Below are 17,318 nucleotides of genomic sequence, written 5' to 3'. Positions count from 1 at the left end.
TTAGAGACAGTGGCCTGATTATATGGAGCCTGTACACTATTCCAGGGTATAGGATTTAAAGTGCAATAGGAAGGGGTGCCTCAGTGGCTCAGTCAGTTGGGCGTCCCACTCTGGATTTCAGCTTGGGTCATGATTTCGTGATTCATGGGTTCAGACCCTGCATCAGGCTCTGCGTTGACAGTGAGGGGCTTGCTTGGGATTCTCTCTCCATCTCTCTCTGCCCCTCCCCTTCATGTGCACACATGCACTCTCTTTAAAAGGTAAAAAAAAATAATAATAAAGTGCAATAGGAACACAAAGGTGAGATCACCTGATTTATGTTATAAAGGAATCATTCAAGGAGCACCTGGGTGGCTCAATCGGTTGAGTGTCTAACTTTGGCTCAGGTCATGATCTCAGTTTGTGGGTTCAAGCCCTGCATCGGGCTCTGTGCTGACAGCTTGGAGCCTGGAGCCTGCTTCAGATTCTGTGTCTCCTTCTCTCTCTGCCCCCTCCCCCACTCATTCTCTCTCTAAAATAAAAAGTTTAATTAAAAAAGATTTAAAGACATTATTCAAGCTGCTATATAAACAACTGCAACACAATCATCAAGTAGAGGCTTAAGCTTCAAAAATATTGGAAATGGCTGCTTGTTACTTTTGAGAACTTACACATATATTACATACTTTTCTGCATGAAATTTCATAATATTAAAGAGCAAACTGTAGACATGTAAGGGTAGAAGCAGAAAAACCAACCAGAATACTATAACAGTCCAAGATGGAGGTGATGGTAACTTGGGAGCGGAAATGGAAATTAACAGAATTTGGAATATACCTCAAAAGTATGATAAATAGGTCTTCCCAATGGAGAGGCAGGCACAGGAATGAAGGCTGACTAGTGGTTCTCAATGTGAGATGATTTTGCCTATCTGGAGACATTTTTGACTTTCACAACTGAGTGTGTGTGTGTTTGTGGCTGGGGGTGGGGGGGTGTTACTGGCATCTATGGGTAGAGGCTAAGGCTGCTAAACATATTACACTAGATAGTAGTATTACAAAATATAGAGTTATCTGATCAAACAGTCTAAATGGTATTGAAGTTAAGATATCCCTATCTAAACTGATTTCAACTGGGTCCCATCCTAGAATACCCATTCTTCCAGGAGAGTCTACAAATAAACTAGAAATGGAGGCCCTTATTTTCAATATTTAGAGACAACTAATACTGTCTGAAATAAAGTTTATTTGAGGGTAAATTATATCACTCTGTGGTTACATTACATTGATCAGGATGGAATAGGTCTAATTAATATGAAGAAATCAATTGATTAATAAATGCCATTTGTTGGATCTTTTTCAAAACAACTGTAAAAATTTTGTTTGCAATACCACCCAACAACGCTTTTACAGTCTTTTTTTTTTCGTTATACTTAAATCTGTAGTTCAATACATTCACTGCTTCTCCAAATAGAAATCCCACCCACCAACCCAAATCTAAAAGGATAGTTATGAACACTGAAAAAGATAATCAAAACTGTATAACTCGTTAAGATGGTAAGAAAAGCTTCATTGGAGGAAAATGATGCCACAATTGTAGCTATATGCATATAACTGTCTAATGATCCGACTTATTTGGGGCCTTGAACAAGTGCACACATTAGTTATCAGTAAGACAGCAGCACACATTTCTCCCAGTTACTCTTAAGACTAGCAATGGGGAAAGTACTCTTTTACCTAATTCACAAAACACAAAATGCCAAGTTGATAAAGTTCATTTTACCTAGGTCTTTGTTCTCCAAAAAGAAAAGAATTCGGGGAAAAAAACCATTTCGGTCGACTCCTAAATAAGATTCCCGAAGCATCCCCATGAATCTGAAACTACTACTAATAATATTGCAGTGAATTACATGCCATCATATGTCGGGAAGGCCTGAAGTTACCTGATAATTGGGAACAGATAACAAAATAGACACACTTACAAAGCTATCTAGTCCAGGGATGACAATTCAGAACATTACATGTGGGTTCTTACCGGTAGGGGATGGGGCAAACTATTGTTAGAAGAATTTGATGTTGTTCTTATAAGATGATCTCAATAAAACTGATCCCGGACACATACAATACTAGATTACTAAGTGTGGTTACAACAGAATTTTAGGAGCAGTCACATTTTTTAAAGGTAAAGAATAGGGCAGTCATAACTTCAAAGCTTCATCCACATTATTTACACAAGATGTCGAAATCAGCTCAAGAACTAAAAGGCCTCCAGCCTAAATTAATCCCCACTTGTGATAAAGCTAAAAGATCTGGCAATCTAGAAGTAAAATACAGGGACACTTTACTACCCTGAAAATCATGCCGCGATCCCGCTAGGCCGGGCGGACGTTTTCGGGAACATCTCCGCGTAGCGTCCCGGGCACGCTTCTCCCAGGCGCACTCCTGGTTGCGGCGCTCTCGAGATACTGTTGCGTCGTCCTAACGCCCGTCGACGTCACCCACTTTCCCATGGATACACGGAAGGACCCTTGGAGGAAAATTCACCCACACTCCCTCCCCGAGGCGGCAACCAATAGAAAGCAACTACTCCTTTTCTTCAGGTTTTCAGAAACTCCAGCCAACCGGGGTCGCCGCGCCACTCTTACCCACCACCCCGGAAGTACAACCACACAGTCTCAACACGCGAATGCGCGTAGAGGAGGCGCCAAAAATAAACTTCACTCTCGCGATATCGTGAACACACTTCTCGCGACATCTCTCTGCTTCACCTTGTTTTTTTCAACCCCACCCCCACAGCAGCGCGTCGCTTCAAAACATCGCGAGATTTTCTCCTTTCAGTCTCCGCCCCTTTACGGCACGATGGTCGCACAAGAATGTGATACAGCCTCGACGGCCGCCATTTTCTTTCTTTCTTAGCAGTTGGCTGAGGGAACATCTCTGCGAAGAAGCGGCAGTGGCCTCTGTAGCGTAGACATGGCAGACTACTCAACAGTGCCTCCACCTTCCTCTGGCTCAGCTGGTGGTGGAGGCGGCGGCGGTGGTGGTGGAGGAGTTAACGATGCTTTCAAAGATGCGTTGCAGAGAGCACGGCAGGTAAGTCTGGACCGTGCGGCGGGATTCCGAACGCTCACGGTAATTGGCCGCTGGCTGAGTAGGCCGCTACTTCTTCGCGCATGAGGAAGAGGAAAGAAGTGCCCTTCCGGGCTCTGAAATGTGAGGAGACTCAGGGTTCCCATGTTGGTAATACAGTTTAGAGGCTGGAACTCGATTTTGTGTTTCTTAGTGTTGAAGCCATTTAGAACCCCAGCGCGTTAGGCATAGATGGCTTTAGGTCTTACGCTTCTGCGGCAGTCGCGCTTCCTTCTCCGAGGAGTTAGCTTGGCATTTCCTTTCTCTCAGAATGAACATCCTCCACCATGGGATAAAGCGCGCGTAGTTTTACACAATAGTATGGAAGGTTCTGGTAATGAGTTTGAGAGAGGACTAGGGTTTGTCCTCAAGAGCCATAGTTAGGAAGGGTTATGTCAGTAAAGCAGTTTTCACAGCTTCCAGTTCATCCGAGCTCTCTCGAAATTAATTTTTCGCTTTCATTCACTTTCACATCTACAAGGAAGAGGCTTCAGAGAATACTAGTATCCCAGGTTGGAATCCTTCCTCAGAGCAGGATTTACGTGTCAGTGTTCTACCAGTCCTTCCCCCTTATTTCTCAAAATGGCTTCAGGCCCATTATACCCGAAGTTTCAGTTTGAATCTGCCTCTCTGTTCAGAGTCGTAAACTGACCACACTTCTTTGTATTACGTAGGTGCGTACATTTGCCCTCAAGGCAGTTCTTTCCCAAATGAAAGCTGTTAAAAAAAAAAAAAAATTACTCCAGGAAATGTAAAGACTTATTAGTTTGAACTTTACCTTTATTAGGTAGTCCCTTAACATAATTGTAACTTAAAATGTTGTGATGTTGGTATGTGTTTGTATGTAAGCAAAATCTTATTCTCCTTATGACATGCGTATTAGGTGCTAGACGTTTTTAGATTAGAGTTTAAAGCGAACGCTAATCAGATACTAATATTGTGCTGTGTTTTGTTTGCATTAAGGAGTTCACTTCGTTAACCTTTTTCATCCTCCACTTTCACTAAAGGATCATTTGAGTCAAACTGCATAAAATCTGCAATAATGTAATAATAAGCTCTTTTTTAAGTAATGTGAACACGTTATAAATAAAAATTTACCTATACTGGTTTATAATCAGAAATATTCGACAGTCAACAAAAAGTTACCATTAATGCTAATTCTGTAGTTTCTTTACTTGAATTCTATTACTTCTGAACATTTTTAGAATAGCGACTGAAACATTTTTTAAATGACACTCTTATTGGAGTTTTATTAGATTGGATTAGAAGATTCACCTAATTTTATTCAACCAGTGTATTGAATTAATTTGTGCCACACACTACTTAGATACTAGAGGGTTTTTTTTACTGTATGAATTGGAGTTCTGCCTTCTAGGAAGTGTTGATACAGTCAAGGAACCAAATGCAAATGAATAGTAGTATTTGTTAATGCTTTCAGAGAGGAGTAGACAAAAATGGGCACCGTTAATTTATCCACTTGTTCTGTAAACATTTATAGAGTTCCTGCTGAGTCAGGCACTGTACACAACACCAAAGAGTGGGGTGCCTAACTGCCAAAGTAAAGGACTGATATTTTAAGCAAGACGTTAAAGAATGTGTGAGAGTTTGATCAGTGGAGAAAAGAAGCAGCGTGTGCAAAGGTATGGGAGTTTTTGGAATAACAAGAACCCATGAAGGAAGTCACTGGAGGATAATGTTGGTTGGGGGAAAGAGGGTGGAAATCAGGTGAGTACAGGTGGATACAACTTCTGAAAGACTTTGGGTTGCCATGCTTTAATTAAAAATTGGCTAATCTGTAATTTCGTGATTAAGTTAGACTGCTTTTTTAAATACAGAAATTGTCCTCAAACTATGGATTTCTTATACTCTCTTTTTATGCCAGTAGGTCAGCTGCCTCAATGTCCTTGCTGTAATAGGATTCTTTACAGATGTCTTCTTGTAATAATTTGATTTTTTTCTTTACAGAACTGACCTTAAACCTGAGATTCCCAAATTTAGCTTTTGAGTTGAATTTCCCCTTCTGATTACATTTGAAGATGCCTTTGTATGTCCATTGTAGCTGTTTCTCTGATTATATAAATGGAATACAGGGAGGAGTACTTGGACTGAAGGAACAAGTTTAGGTTAACATCTGAACTCCTTTTTTATTTATATGAAAAGCATCCTGGATTATATTCCCAAAATCCCCATCTAACCTTAGATTTCTTTGTCTGGCGTAGTGTGCCATGTTCTTGGAAGGACCAGGAGATACAAGGATAGCTTCTTGCCCTCAGAGAGCTGTGTACTAGTGGGGATGTTGTTGACATTTTTAATCGGACAGGTCTTTGTTAATGCAGGACAAGTGAAGAGGATCCCTGGTCCCTACCTAGCTCGTTTTGCCATCTGGTAGTTTAGACCAAGCTGCCCAATCGTTTTTCCAGAGAATCCTGATGGCTTATTTTTTAATGTGAAATTTGCAGATTTTTAAGATACTCTCTTAGCTAACGTCAGCAGAGGAGCACCAGATTGCTTTTCTAGTTTAGGGTTTCTAACCTGTATACTTGAGAGCTTTATATTTGTGTATTTTAAGCTATAACTCCAGAGGGTGAGGTTGGGATTCTTTGGTTAGGATTTTGGTGACCACATTAAATAATCAGTTCTGTCTCTGAAACACTGGGAAATCAAAATGTATCTCTCTACCTTTTTTCCCCCCCTTTGAGGTTATGTGAAGATGGAAGTGAATCAGACTGGCACTAAATGAGTGGTAGATCTCAAGTTAAGGTTATCAGCTCTGATGCCTTCACTTCTAAACAGCTGTTAGTCTTTAAGTACTCAGTTATTCTTGCAATCTCTTTCTTGATGATTGTAAAAGTGATTCAGATTGCATTATGTTGTTTGAATACAATGAAAATTCTACAAAACAGAATTGTTGACTTTTCAGTTACCATTAATCTCAACTGAAAACTAGCACTTTAGGGGCATTTGGGTGGCTCAGTCGGTTAAACATTGAACTCTTGGTTTTGACTGGTGAGTTCGAGCCCCGCCTCGGGCTCTGCACTGACAGCATGGAGCCTGCTTGGTTTTGTCTCCCTCTCTCTCTCTCTGCGCCTCCCCTGCTCACTCTGTCTCAAAAATAAAATAAACATTAAGAAGGAGGGAAGGAAGGAAACCAGTACTTGCATATTGGGTGTTTTGTTTTTTATATTTTGTGACAGGATAGCAAAGCTTGATGATTAAAAATACTCTTGTGTTGTAGGGAGAGGACCATGTTGTGTCATTAAAAATGGTAGTATTTTTACTGAGAGCTTTTCTGTAATGTCTTTGTATTGTTTCTGAATTTTTGAGATGGTGTAACATTTTGAGTGAACAAAGTATCATTTTTCCATTTTCATTTGGATAGTTTTAGAACTATTCAGTGAATAATAGGGAGGTAGAAGTTCTTAGGGAGTTTAAGAAGTACTACTCTGCAAACTTCTGCAGCATTTACAAAAGCTAACTGCAGAAGATTGCTGATTGATTACTTCTCTGTTCTTACTTACAGAGATTTATCAGAAGGTATCACAGCTTAAACCATTTTCCTATCATCAGTAGTACTTAACAGTAGTTACAGTTTTCTCTCGGCCTGAAATACCATAGTGCTCATCAGTGCCACAGAAGTGTATTTTAAGTTCCTAAGGAACAATTCAGATGTTAAGCTTTTAAAACTTAAGGGTAGAAAAGCAGTTGTTTTTAAATGTGAAGAAGCTTTTCAGAAAAAGAAATAAGATTTTAATTAGATACTCAAAGACAAGGAACAGGCTTTTGAGAAAGTGAAAGGATGATTAAGGAAGGTTAGATTGACCAAAGCCTTTTTTATTTTATTTCAAAGTTTTTATTTATTTATTTATTTATTTATTTATTTATTTAGAGTAATCTTTACCCAATGTGGGGCTCGAACTCATGACCCTGAGGTCAAGAGCCCCATTGCTTTTCTGACTGAGCCAGCCAGGCAAACCACAAAGCCTTTCTTAAATTAAGAATTTTAATATTTAGTCCTGATATGCTTTGAGTTAGTGTTTGCATTTACAGCTGAGGAAAAGGGAAATCTAGAAACCCTAGGAAGTACAGTTGGCATATGGTAACTGACAACATATATTAGACTCAAGTGATAAGTAAGTGGATTTTAAGACTCAAGTCGTTGAATATACTTTCCTAACTGTAATGAAGCAGTTGGGTTTTTCATTTCATATCAGTCTCTTTGGGGGAATTCTAGACACCAGAAGTTTGGTTTTTCTGTGTAATTTTTTTTTATCATGGAAAATTTCAAACATACTTGAAATTAACAGATTAATATAATGAATTCCAATGAGCCTGTCACTCATTTTCAGTGGCACCCTTTATCGTAATTAATTAATTAGCATGGAGCTGTATAGAAATCATCGGGAATCTCCACCATTGACTATGTAATCTGAGTTAAGTTCTCGAGATTTTTTCAACTGTAAAATGGATCTCTACCTAAGTATCCTTACCTCATAGTGTTGTGATGATTCAGTGACTAAATGAATATAAAACATAGTGTGGAATTTGACTTAACTGCTGACACTCAGAAACTAATATTAGTTTCATTTCCCCTTTCATAGAAAAATGGAGTCGGTATCCACTGGTTGTGTCCTACTTGTGACTTGAAGCTAGTGTGTCTCATGTGATGTTTGTTTACTTAAGTGCAAGCAATTATTTGCCCCATTCTTCAAGATTGAAATGATTTATGGTTCTGTAGCTGATACTTTTCTTACAGGTACAGCTTTCCAGGCTTTTCCCCACGCCCTGTTTCTACAGAACAAGATTGTCTGATAGAAATACAATGCAAGTCACATACTTTATTTAATACAACGTACCCTAAATGTTACCATTTTAGCATGTGTCTAATTTTTTATTTAAAAAAAAAATTTTTTTTTAACGTTTATTTATTTTTGAGACAGAGAGAGACAGAGCATGAATGGGGGAGGGTCAGAAAGAGGGAGACACAGAATCTGAAACAGGCTCCAGGCTCTGAGCTGTCAGCACAGAGCCCGAAGCGGGGCTCAAACTCACGGACCGTGAGATCATGACCTGAGCCGAAGCCGGCCGCTTAACCGACTGAGCCACCCAGGCGACCCATAATTTTTTTAAAAATTAAGATGCTTTTGGTTCTTTATGTTTGTTTCAAGTTTTCAGTATCCATTATGTATTTAACATTTAAATACATTTCAATTTGGACTAGCCACTTTTTAAGTACTCAATAACCATATGTAGCTACTAGCATTTACCTTATTGGGCAACATAGCTTTGAAGTCCCATAAGGTGTTCACATTCTCTGTGCCCACAGCACACTTTTTGAAGAGTCATGGGAGAGAGCCATGGAGAAGAATTAAGACCTAGATTTTCCTCAAAGCTATTTATTTGGTCATTGGATTCTGGAGATTGCTGATTGATCACTTCTTTGTTCTTACAGAGATTTATCAGAAGCTTAATTCCAGATGATGATTATTTGTTAACTCATTGAGGTTATTAAATGTATTAATACATTGATCTGTAATTTTAATTTCTTTTTCAAATTAATTTACTTATGTGTTAGATACTTAGCATATATGTGTAGTAGGAAATTTATGAAGAAATTTGGCACTGAGTAGTGTATAGTAGTTACAACGTTATTCTTAATGATGGTGTGCTTTTGTTTTTTAAGATTGCAGCAAAAATTGGAGGTGATGCTGGTACATCACTGAATTCAAATGACTATGGTTATGGGGGACAAAAAAGACCTTTGGAAGACGGAGGTAAGTTGTAGTCATAAGTATTTTAATTGTTTTACACACAGTTTAGTTGAAGGCGGTTGTTAATATTTTTTGCATGTTCCTTATTGAAACATTACTTTTATAATAAGGTTCCTAAAATTGTAAGGTTTATATTGGCCTCAGAAGGAAAGGGGGGAAAAGACCTTAGACAAGGTAGGTAAAATTTTGAGCTAATCAGCAAGTTTTGTCTTAGTAGAAAACAACATTTTCTTTTTTTAGGATTGTGCCAGATTGACAGTTTGCACAGACAACTTGTTAACATACTGAAAAGAACAAAAATATAAAATGTTTAGAAGACGTTTCACTGGGTTTTTTTCTTCATACGTGAATTAATCTTTATATGCTATGTTTTCACTATTTTACTGTTTCAGATTTCACTTTAAAGGTTGATGTTGCTATAGCTTGCTACTCTAGTGTGTTGCAGGTTATACCTTTTTTTTTATGTTACTTTTTTTGTTTCAGTACCTTGTTTTGTGTTTCAGGTTTAACTCAAAATGTGGCTTAAAACAGTAGATTTACAGTGCTTTGTTTTTTTTTTTTAAAACATAATTGTTGAAGCTTCTGAACTTAGAAGTCTGCAAGTATTTTTTTGTTTTAGATTTGATATATGAATTTTGATACATTTTCTTTTTGCCATTTTATTTATTTAACTTTTTTTTTTTTTAAGGAGGATTCTGAATGAGCCTATAGAATGTATTTGTAGCTTTTGACCAGGTGTACTTGGTTTTCTTTTATTTAAGTGTCTTTCACATTTATAGTGAGGTTTTGATATACAAAAAAATGAGCTAATGATGCTTCAGATGTTGTATGTAATGTATTCTTTTTATTTTATGTGTAGATGGCTCTTGGACAAGTCCGAGCAGTACAACACACTGGGAGGGAATGCCCTCTCCTTTTAAAGGCAGGAATTTTTATTTATTACCTGTGTTTAGTATGTAAACGTGAAATAAACCAGTGGATTCTTAAATGGACACAAATATTTCTTGGATTATGTGTCTGAATTTTTGCTGCACAACATTCTGATGTTTAAACATTTAAGTTTGAAGGGGGGAGGAAAATGTAGTACTTTCAGATGTAGGTTGTCTATTCTAAGGTATGCATTGTATTCATCTGTGTAAAGGATGTAGATGAAGGTAGTCATGTAGTTGCTTTGAGTTTTTCTGCTGAAGTTTATGCCGTGAAATGTTTGGTTAGGAACAATAGAATAGTTTAGATTGAGATTGCCTTGTAATGTGATTTTTTTTATTTATTTTGCATAGCCTTGTGGTCACTGTCAGATACACTCAACTTTTGATATGTCAAATTTTCACGTTCTGATAGGTTCTGTTTTTCTTCCAGTCTTCAGTTCCTACAGTGGGAAGCATCATTAGCCTTTAGCATGTGATATTTTGCTAGTAATGGACCTAAGTACTTTGTCTTGTATCATTCTAAAGTGCTTAACATACATTAAGGTCAGTGATTTGATACAATCAAAAAGAATTTTTTTTTAATGTCTGTGCATCTTTTAAACATGAAAAGAATTAAATGTAATGTTTCTTTTGATTATTAAGAGTCTGGGATAAGTATTGGCACTTTTTGGTTCAAATGATAATTACCCTCAGCTATTTCAATAAGTGTTTACATTGATATTTATTCTTACTTGGGCACGGGTTAGCTAAGTCTTGTATTTGTACTTATTGGCAAAAAGTTAAAAAGCTCTTAATTTTGCAGATCAACCAGATGCTAAGAAAGTTGCTCCTCAAAATGACTGTAAGTATTTTAAATTGGGTCAAAAGCTAAAGTAACTGGAATTTAATACGAGGGTTTTGTTCCTGTTTTTTGTTGTGTATCTTTGGAGTTAGTGTAAGGCCGTGAATAGCTTTGTAAATATGTATTTCATGTCTTTATAATCTCCCACTTCAATTATGGCCGGGTATATATTAATAAGATTTGGTTGCTAAATTGTTTTTGTATTCAATTTATTTTATAATTCCATTTTTTTTTTTTTTTTTTTTTTTAATTTTTTTTTTTTCAACGTTTATTTATTTTTGGGACAGAGAGACACAGAGCATGAACGGGGGAGGTGCAGAGAGAGAGGGAGACACAGAATCGGAAACAGGCTCCAGGCTCTGAGCCATCAGCCCAGAGCCCGATGCGGGGCTCGAACTCACGGACCGCGAGATCGTGACCTGGCTGAAGTCGGACGCCCAACCGACTGCGCCACCCAGGCGCCCCTATAATTCCATTTTTAACTTAAGCTTGCACCCCTTGAGAAAGGACGGTTTTTTTCCTATGTCATTGCTGATGATCTCTGCCATTACAGTGACTTTCTTGACCACTGTCAATGTTGATTTAAGTATTCTGCATAAAATTTTACTCTCTTAAAGATACTGTGTGTATTGAGGAAAGATTTTAGAATTGTTGGATATAATTGTATTAAATATATGGGAAACTTAGTTTTCATTTTATTTTTATTTGATTTTTTGGTAGCTTTTGGAACACAGTTACCACCGATGCATCAGCAGCAAAGGTATAGTGAAATGCTTTTCCAAGAGTTCTTTGCAAATTTTAGTTTAACTGTTGGTGAAAACACAACCAAGTTAGTGTATGACGAGTATGTGTCTGCATTTTATTTTGCATATAAGAATTCATTTCCCTCCATTTAAGAAGGTGATACAGAAGGATAATTTTACCTTTTGAGTGAGATACATTTATAATTTGGAAGGATGGGTGGAATTAGCCATATTTTAGAAGAACTAAAGTGAATAATCACTAAGATAACATTACCTGAACTCCACCCTAACTCCTTTGTAGTTCATGCCTTTAGACTGTTCATCTACCATACCTTCTGACTTGATATGTCGATTCTGACTTGAACTACTCAAGCTGTATTTTGACTATGAATATGTGCCTGAAAACCTAGTTTAAGCCTTTAGACTTCGATTTTTTGTTCGTGGGTTACCTTTTATGTGTGAACAGAGCTTCTTTCTTTGAAGGAAAATGTTAGTTTTTGTTATTTTTTAGCAGGTCTGTAATGACAGAAGAATACAAAGTTCCAGATGGAATGGTTGGATTTAGTAAGTAACCTAATTTTTAAAGCTTTGACAACAATCAAAACATGCTCTATAGTCTTTTAGCAACTAATGTTCTTTTTTCTTACTAGTAATTGGCAGAGGAGGTGAACAGATCTCACGCATACAACAAGAATCTGGATGCAAAATACAGATAGCTCCTGGTAATGTTACTCTCTTGCTGTTTTCAAAATGACTAGAAAACTAGCATGTTTTTGTTAGTAGCTAGTGAATGATGCTGTTAATCTTCTCTTGGCCTAAAATTTGTTTGGTGTTGTTTTTAATTGTAGACAGTGGTGGCCTTCCAGAAAGGTCTTGTATGTTAACTGGAACACCTGAATCTGTCCAGTAAGTATGAAATCCTATGCCTGAGGCCAGTGCCTCCTTCCTGCCAGAGGATATTGCCCGTACATTTGAGCCAACTTTGTTCTGCACTATTAATTTTCCCATTTTCTAGGTAATTTCTAACAACATATAAACATGCTTGAAAATTCCTTCATCTTGACAAAAACCGTCCTTGAACCCCACATTTATATTTCTCTGCCTCCTTATACAACAAAACTAAAAAGCGGTAGCTCTATTTGCGGTATCATCTGCCTGTTTTCATTTTTTCTCGAACATGTATGAATCAGTTTTATTCCCGTGGTTCCATTGAAATTGTTCTTTCTGAGATCACAAATGGATTCTTCATCATTCCACCTATCAACATTGTTTGACACAGTGAACAATCTTCCTAGAAATCGCCAGCTCCCTGGCTGCTCTTTCTCAGTCATTCTTGGTTGTCCTGCTTTATATTTCTGACCTTTTGTTGTGAAAGTGCCCCCAAATTCAGTCCTCCTAAAATAGATCTATATGTGCTCCTTAGAGTACTTCATTTACTCTATTAAATTTCATTTAATATATAATTTTAGATACCATAAATTTTATGTACTCTTAAATTTTTAACTTCAGTGTTGCTCTCTTTTTCTAAATTCTAGATTCCTGTCGAGCTGCTTACTTAGTATCTCTGCTTGAATGTCCACTAGACATCTCAAACATCAGATTGTTATAAAGGGGAAATTGTTTTCCATCCCATTCCCAGCCTGCTTTGTCTTTTACTCCTCTTACTCATCTCAGTGAATGACAACTCTGTTTTAATACTTTTAATTTTTCTCATGCCTCAATTTATCCATAAGGAACTCTTGGGTCATTTTTCTTCATAATTGATTTGGAATCTAGCCTCTTCTTGCCACTTCTATACTGTCACCTTGTCTGTGACATCATTTGCCTATATTTCAATATGTTTCCATTCTTTTTAGCCTTGTTCAGCAGTAGTATATCCTTATGCTAGTATAGCCATAGTGATCTTTTTAAAATGTGAATCAGTTCATATCCCTACTTTGCTCAGATCCTCTAATGCTTCACCACTTAGAGTAAAAGTGTTTTTATCAAGGCCTGACTCACTTGCCACCTTTCTCATTTCATTTTTTTTTAATGTTTATTTACTTTTGAGAGAAAAAGAGGTGTGAGCGGGGGAGGGGCAGTGAGAGGGAGACACAGAATCCGAAGCAGGGTTTGAGCCCCGCGTTGGGCTCTGTGCTGACAGCCCAGATCCTGTGTCTGTCTCCCTCTGTGTCCCTCCCCTGCTCACGCTGTGTCTATCTCTCAAAAATGAATAAATGTTGAAAAAAAATTTTTAATAAATTTTGTTAAATTAGTGTTAAGCCCCCTAAACCTGAATTAGAATGAGAGAAGTACCTGATCATACTATTTTGTATTTCTCTGTTTGCGATAAGGTTTTGATTATGCTGTAACTTACTCTTTGACTCTTTATTTGTTAACAGATCGGCAAAACGGTTACTGGACCAGATTGTAGAAAAGGGAAGACCAGCCCCTGGCTTCCACCATGGTGATGGACCAGGAAATGCAGTTCAAGAAATAATGATTCCAGCTAGCAAAGCAGGATTAGTTATTGGAAAGGGGGGAGAAACTATTAAACAACTTCAGGTATTATTATGTTTGTAAAATGACTACTTTTCATCTATTTTGAAGCCTGTTTCCTTCCACTCCCCTTTTGTTAATACTTGTGATTTCTGTAACAGGAGCGGGCTGGAGTTAAAATGGTTATGATTCAAGATGGACCTCAGAACACTGGTGCTGACAAACCTCTTAGGATTACAGGAGACCCATACAAAGTTCAAGTAAACTTAAGTTTATATTTTACAAGGAAGGATTTGGGGGCGGAATGGGCAAAACATGTATGAATAATTACAGTGTTTTGAGACATACTTTCTAAATTGGGTGATTTTTTTCCCCCCCTACTTCAGCAAGCCAAGGAAATGGTGTTAGAGTTAATTCGTGATCAAGGTGGTTTCAGAGAAGTTCGAAATGAGTATGGGTCAAGAATAGGTGGAAATGAAGGGATAGATGTAAGTAAAAATACCCATTCACAAATGGTTGTATACTGGTTGATAAATATGTGTTTTTTCTGTTGTGTGTTACAAAGCCATCTCTTAACATTGTATCCCCTAACCCTGTTTCTGCCTTAGAGTGTAGAATGTATAGCTTGTATCTTATTACCCTATTTGATGGCATATCAGAGCATAGTGCTGTTTTTACTTTTATGATTTGAGGTATATTAATTTTCAGGAAATGGCTTTCTTAATATGTAGTCTTCTTTGTATAAGGTCCCCATTCCAAGATTTGCTGTTGGCATTGTAATAGGAAGAAATGGAGAGATGATTAAAAAAATACAAAATGATGCTGGTGTTCGAATTCAGTTTAAGCCAGGTGAGTATACATATTTAATTTTCTAGGTGTTGGTAGCAATTCGTTTTGACGTCCATTTGTTGCTAAATAGATCCATTTTGGTTTTTTATTTTGAAGATGATGGAACAACACCTGATAGAATAGCACAGATAACAGGACCTCCAGACCGATGTCAACACGCTGCAGAAATTATTACAGACCTCCTTCGAAGTGTTCAGGTTTGACAGATGTTACTATTTTCATTATTTTGTTTTCATTTAAAAAATACTTTCCAGGATGCATGAGTGGGTCAGTCAGTCAAGCATCTGACTCTTGATTTCGGCTCAGGTCATGATCTCATGGTTCATAAGATAAAACCCTGCATCACGCTCCACAGAAGTATCTATTTTCTTGAAAGCCTGAAAGTGTCCCCCCTCCCCCTTTAGTTTTATGTCAGAATCTGTCTGATAATGCTTTGTTAATAGCTAGAAAGGTAACTTTGAGGTAGACATCTTGGAACAGAAAGGCAGCTACATAAGTACAGTCTTATTCATCCTAGTGTAAAAAGAACAAGCGGTGGGTAGTTGATTATTTGGGCCAGGTCATCTCTCAGCTTCTTTAAATTTCTGGTTTAGGGGGCGCCTGGGTGGCGCAGTCGGTTAAGCGTCCGACTTCAGCCAGGTCACGATCTCGCGGTCCGTGAGTTCAAGCCCCGCGTCAGGATCTGGGCTGATGGCTCAGAGCCTGGAGCCTGTTTCCGATTCTGTGTCTCCCTCTCTCTCTGCCCCTCCCCCGTTCATGCTCTGTCTCTCTCTGTCCCAAAAATAAATAAACGTTGAAAAAATTTTTTTAAATTTCTGGTTTAGGAAAATAGACATGTAATGACTTCACCATGGAAAGAAGAATATTCTTCTGTGCTGACTTTTATTTTTTTCTTTGTGTTTCCCTTCTTTAGGCTGGTAATCCTGGTGGACCTGGACCTGGTGGCCGAGGAAGAGGTAGAGGTCAAGGCAACTGGAACATGGGACCACCTGGTGGACTACAGGAATTTAATTTCATTGTACCAACAGGGAAAACTGGATTAATAATAGGAAAAGGCAATGTATTTTAAATAATGTCTTAATGTGTGGGTAAAAATGTTAACACATGACCTGATTTTTCTGGATGCTATTTCTCTTGTAAATCAGTAGCAAGGATTTTTCTTTGGCTCTATTTTATGTTGGTTTGTAACAAAAACATAAATGAGGGCCTTATATGCACATAAAAAGAATGGGATTTGAAAAACATTGGCTTCTAGAGGGTGGACCAATAGTGTATTAGTGTAAGAAACTTGTTTTGACCCAAAAAGTGGTTTGATGTTTTTGTGCCATTTGCTTTTTCCTTACATCTTTTTAAAGTTTAATAAGTGTTACGTTACTTGTAAAAGCAATTTATTTGAACCAAATATTTTGATGAGTTACTTTTTGTTGTTGTTACAGTTGATATTAAGGTTAGGTACAGACATACTAAGTTGTCTTGAAACTTGAATGTAGGGGCGCCTGGGTGGCGCAGTCGGTTAAGCGTCCGACTTCAGCCAGGTCACGATCTCGCGGTCCGTGAGTTCGAGCCCCGCGTCAGGCTCTGGGCTGATGGCTCAGAGCCTGGAGCCTGTTTCCGATTCTGTGTCTCCCTCTCTCTCTGCCCCTCCCCCGTTCATGCTCTCTCTCTCTCTCTCCCAAAAATAAATAAACGTTGAAAAAAAAATTAAAAAAAAAAAAAGAAACTTGAATGTATTTTAGAAGCATGAGATGCTTTATACAATTTGATTTTAAGTGTAGAATAAATGGAAAATTCTAATAGAATATTGGCAGATGGGATACTGCTCTAAACTTTTTTCTTAATGGCCCTTTTAGTTGTGGTCATTTTCTTTTAAAAAGTTCTTTTTGTATCCTTTGACTCTTTAGAAAAATTACTGTGTTTTGATTTTAGGAGGTGAAACCATAAAAAGCATAAGCCAACAGTCTGGTGCAAGAATAGAACTTCAGAGAAATCCTCCACCTAATGCAGATCCTAATATGAAATTATTTACAATCCGTGGCACTCCACAGCAAATAGACTATGCACGGCAACTTATAGAAGAAAAGATTGGTGTGAGTATGCTTTAAATTTCAATTTATAGGGACACCTGGTTGGCTTAGTAAAGCATGCAACTCTTTATCCCCAGGTTGTGAGTTCAGGCCTCATGTTGGGTATAAAGCTTACTTAAAAAGTAAATAAATACGATATTTACATAGATCCTATTAAATAGAAGGTATTAATTCAGATGTTTCTATAATTGCTATATAAAAAAAATGCCAATTTCTAGTCTAAGATTGTAGGTTTCACCACAAAATGAACACATATAACAGGAAAGATTGTCCAGCAGTGACAAATAATTCAATTAAATACACGTTTATAAGTATTTAGAACTTTGTGTGAGTAAATAATAGACTGCATTACTTGCAGATACAATGTAAGAGTTGGTGGGTGGGTTGTAGAACGTACTTGTAGGACATAGTTAATGGGAATTCAGTATTTATTAAGGGCTTAATGTACTCCACCCTACTCAGGTAAATATGTATTAGATGAATCCCCCAGTTTAGAGTAGAAATTTACAAATCCATCTT

The 17,318-nt window shown here is 37.5% G+C and overlaps 2 protein-coding genes across 33 annotated transcripts in view; one reads left to right on the top strand and one right to left on the bottom strand.

Annotated features, from left to right (window-relative positions):
* The window catches only part of DNAJB4 (DnaJ heat shock protein family (Hsp40) member B4), a 48,795-nt gene extending 46,043 nt beyond the window's left edge, over window positions 1–2,752 (bottom strand). For both annotated transcript variants that reach the window (XM_045477961.1, XM_045477965.1), the window contains exon 1: window positions 2,327–2,752. The gene's annotated coding sequence lies outside the window, so the exon portion shown is untranslated. The remainder of the gene's footprint in view (window positions 1–2,326) is intronic.
* Window positions 2,753–2,817: 65 nt separating this feature from the next.
* The window catches only part of FUBP1 (far upstream element binding protein 1), a 34,074-nt gene continuing 19,573 nt past the window's right edge, over window positions 2,818–17,318 (top strand). For 13 of the 31 annotated variants that reach the window (XR_006712393.1, XR_006712392.1, XR_006712390.1 and 10 more), the window contains exons 1-15: window positions 2,842–3,071; window positions 8,788–8,878; window positions 9,735–9,797; window positions 10,607–10,645; window positions 11,366–11,405; window positions 11,900–11,952; window positions 12,039–12,110; window positions 12,237–12,294; window positions 13,770–13,932; window positions 14,028–14,126; window positions 14,253–14,354; window positions 14,613–14,715; window positions 14,812–14,912; window positions 15,629–15,770; window positions 16,642–16,802. Coding sequence is in view for 24 of the 31 variants with exons in the window: in XM_045477928.1 (XP_045333884.1) it covers window positions 2,952–3,071; window positions 8,788–8,878; window positions 9,735–9,797; window positions 10,607–10,645; window positions 11,366–11,405; window positions 11,900–11,952; window positions 12,039–12,110; window positions 12,237–12,294; window positions 13,770–13,932; window positions 14,028–14,126; window positions 14,253–14,354; window positions 14,613–14,715; window positions 14,812–14,912; window positions 15,629–15,770; window positions 16,642–16,802 (1,407 nt within the window). In the remaining 7 variants the exon portion in view is untranslated. Of the gene's footprint in view, window positions 3,072–8,787; window positions 8,879–9,734; window positions 9,798–10,606; window positions 10,646–11,365; window positions 11,406–11,899; window positions 11,953–12,038; window positions 12,111–12,236; window positions 12,295–13,769; window positions 13,933–14,027; window positions 14,127–14,252; window positions 14,355–14,612; window positions 14,716–14,811; window positions 14,913–15,628; window positions 15,771–16,641; window positions 16,803–17,318 lie in introns of all 31 variants that reach the window. The other 18 variants (XM_045477948.1, XM_045477942.1, XM_045477947.1 and 15 more) reach the window with 5 other exon arrangements.

The sequence above is a fragment of the Leopardus geoffroyi genome, chromosome C1 (genome assembly GCF_018350155.1).
Source record: "Leopardus geoffroyi isolate Oge1 chromosome C1, O.geoffroyi_Oge1_pat1.0, whole genome shotgun sequence".
NCBI classification, from domain to species: domain Eukaryota; kingdom Metazoa; phylum Chordata; class Mammalia; order Carnivora; family Felidae; genus Leopardus; species Leopardus geoffroyi.
Note: the sequence above shows the minus strand (reverse complement) of the source record. Positions and strands in the feature narration are given on the sequence as shown.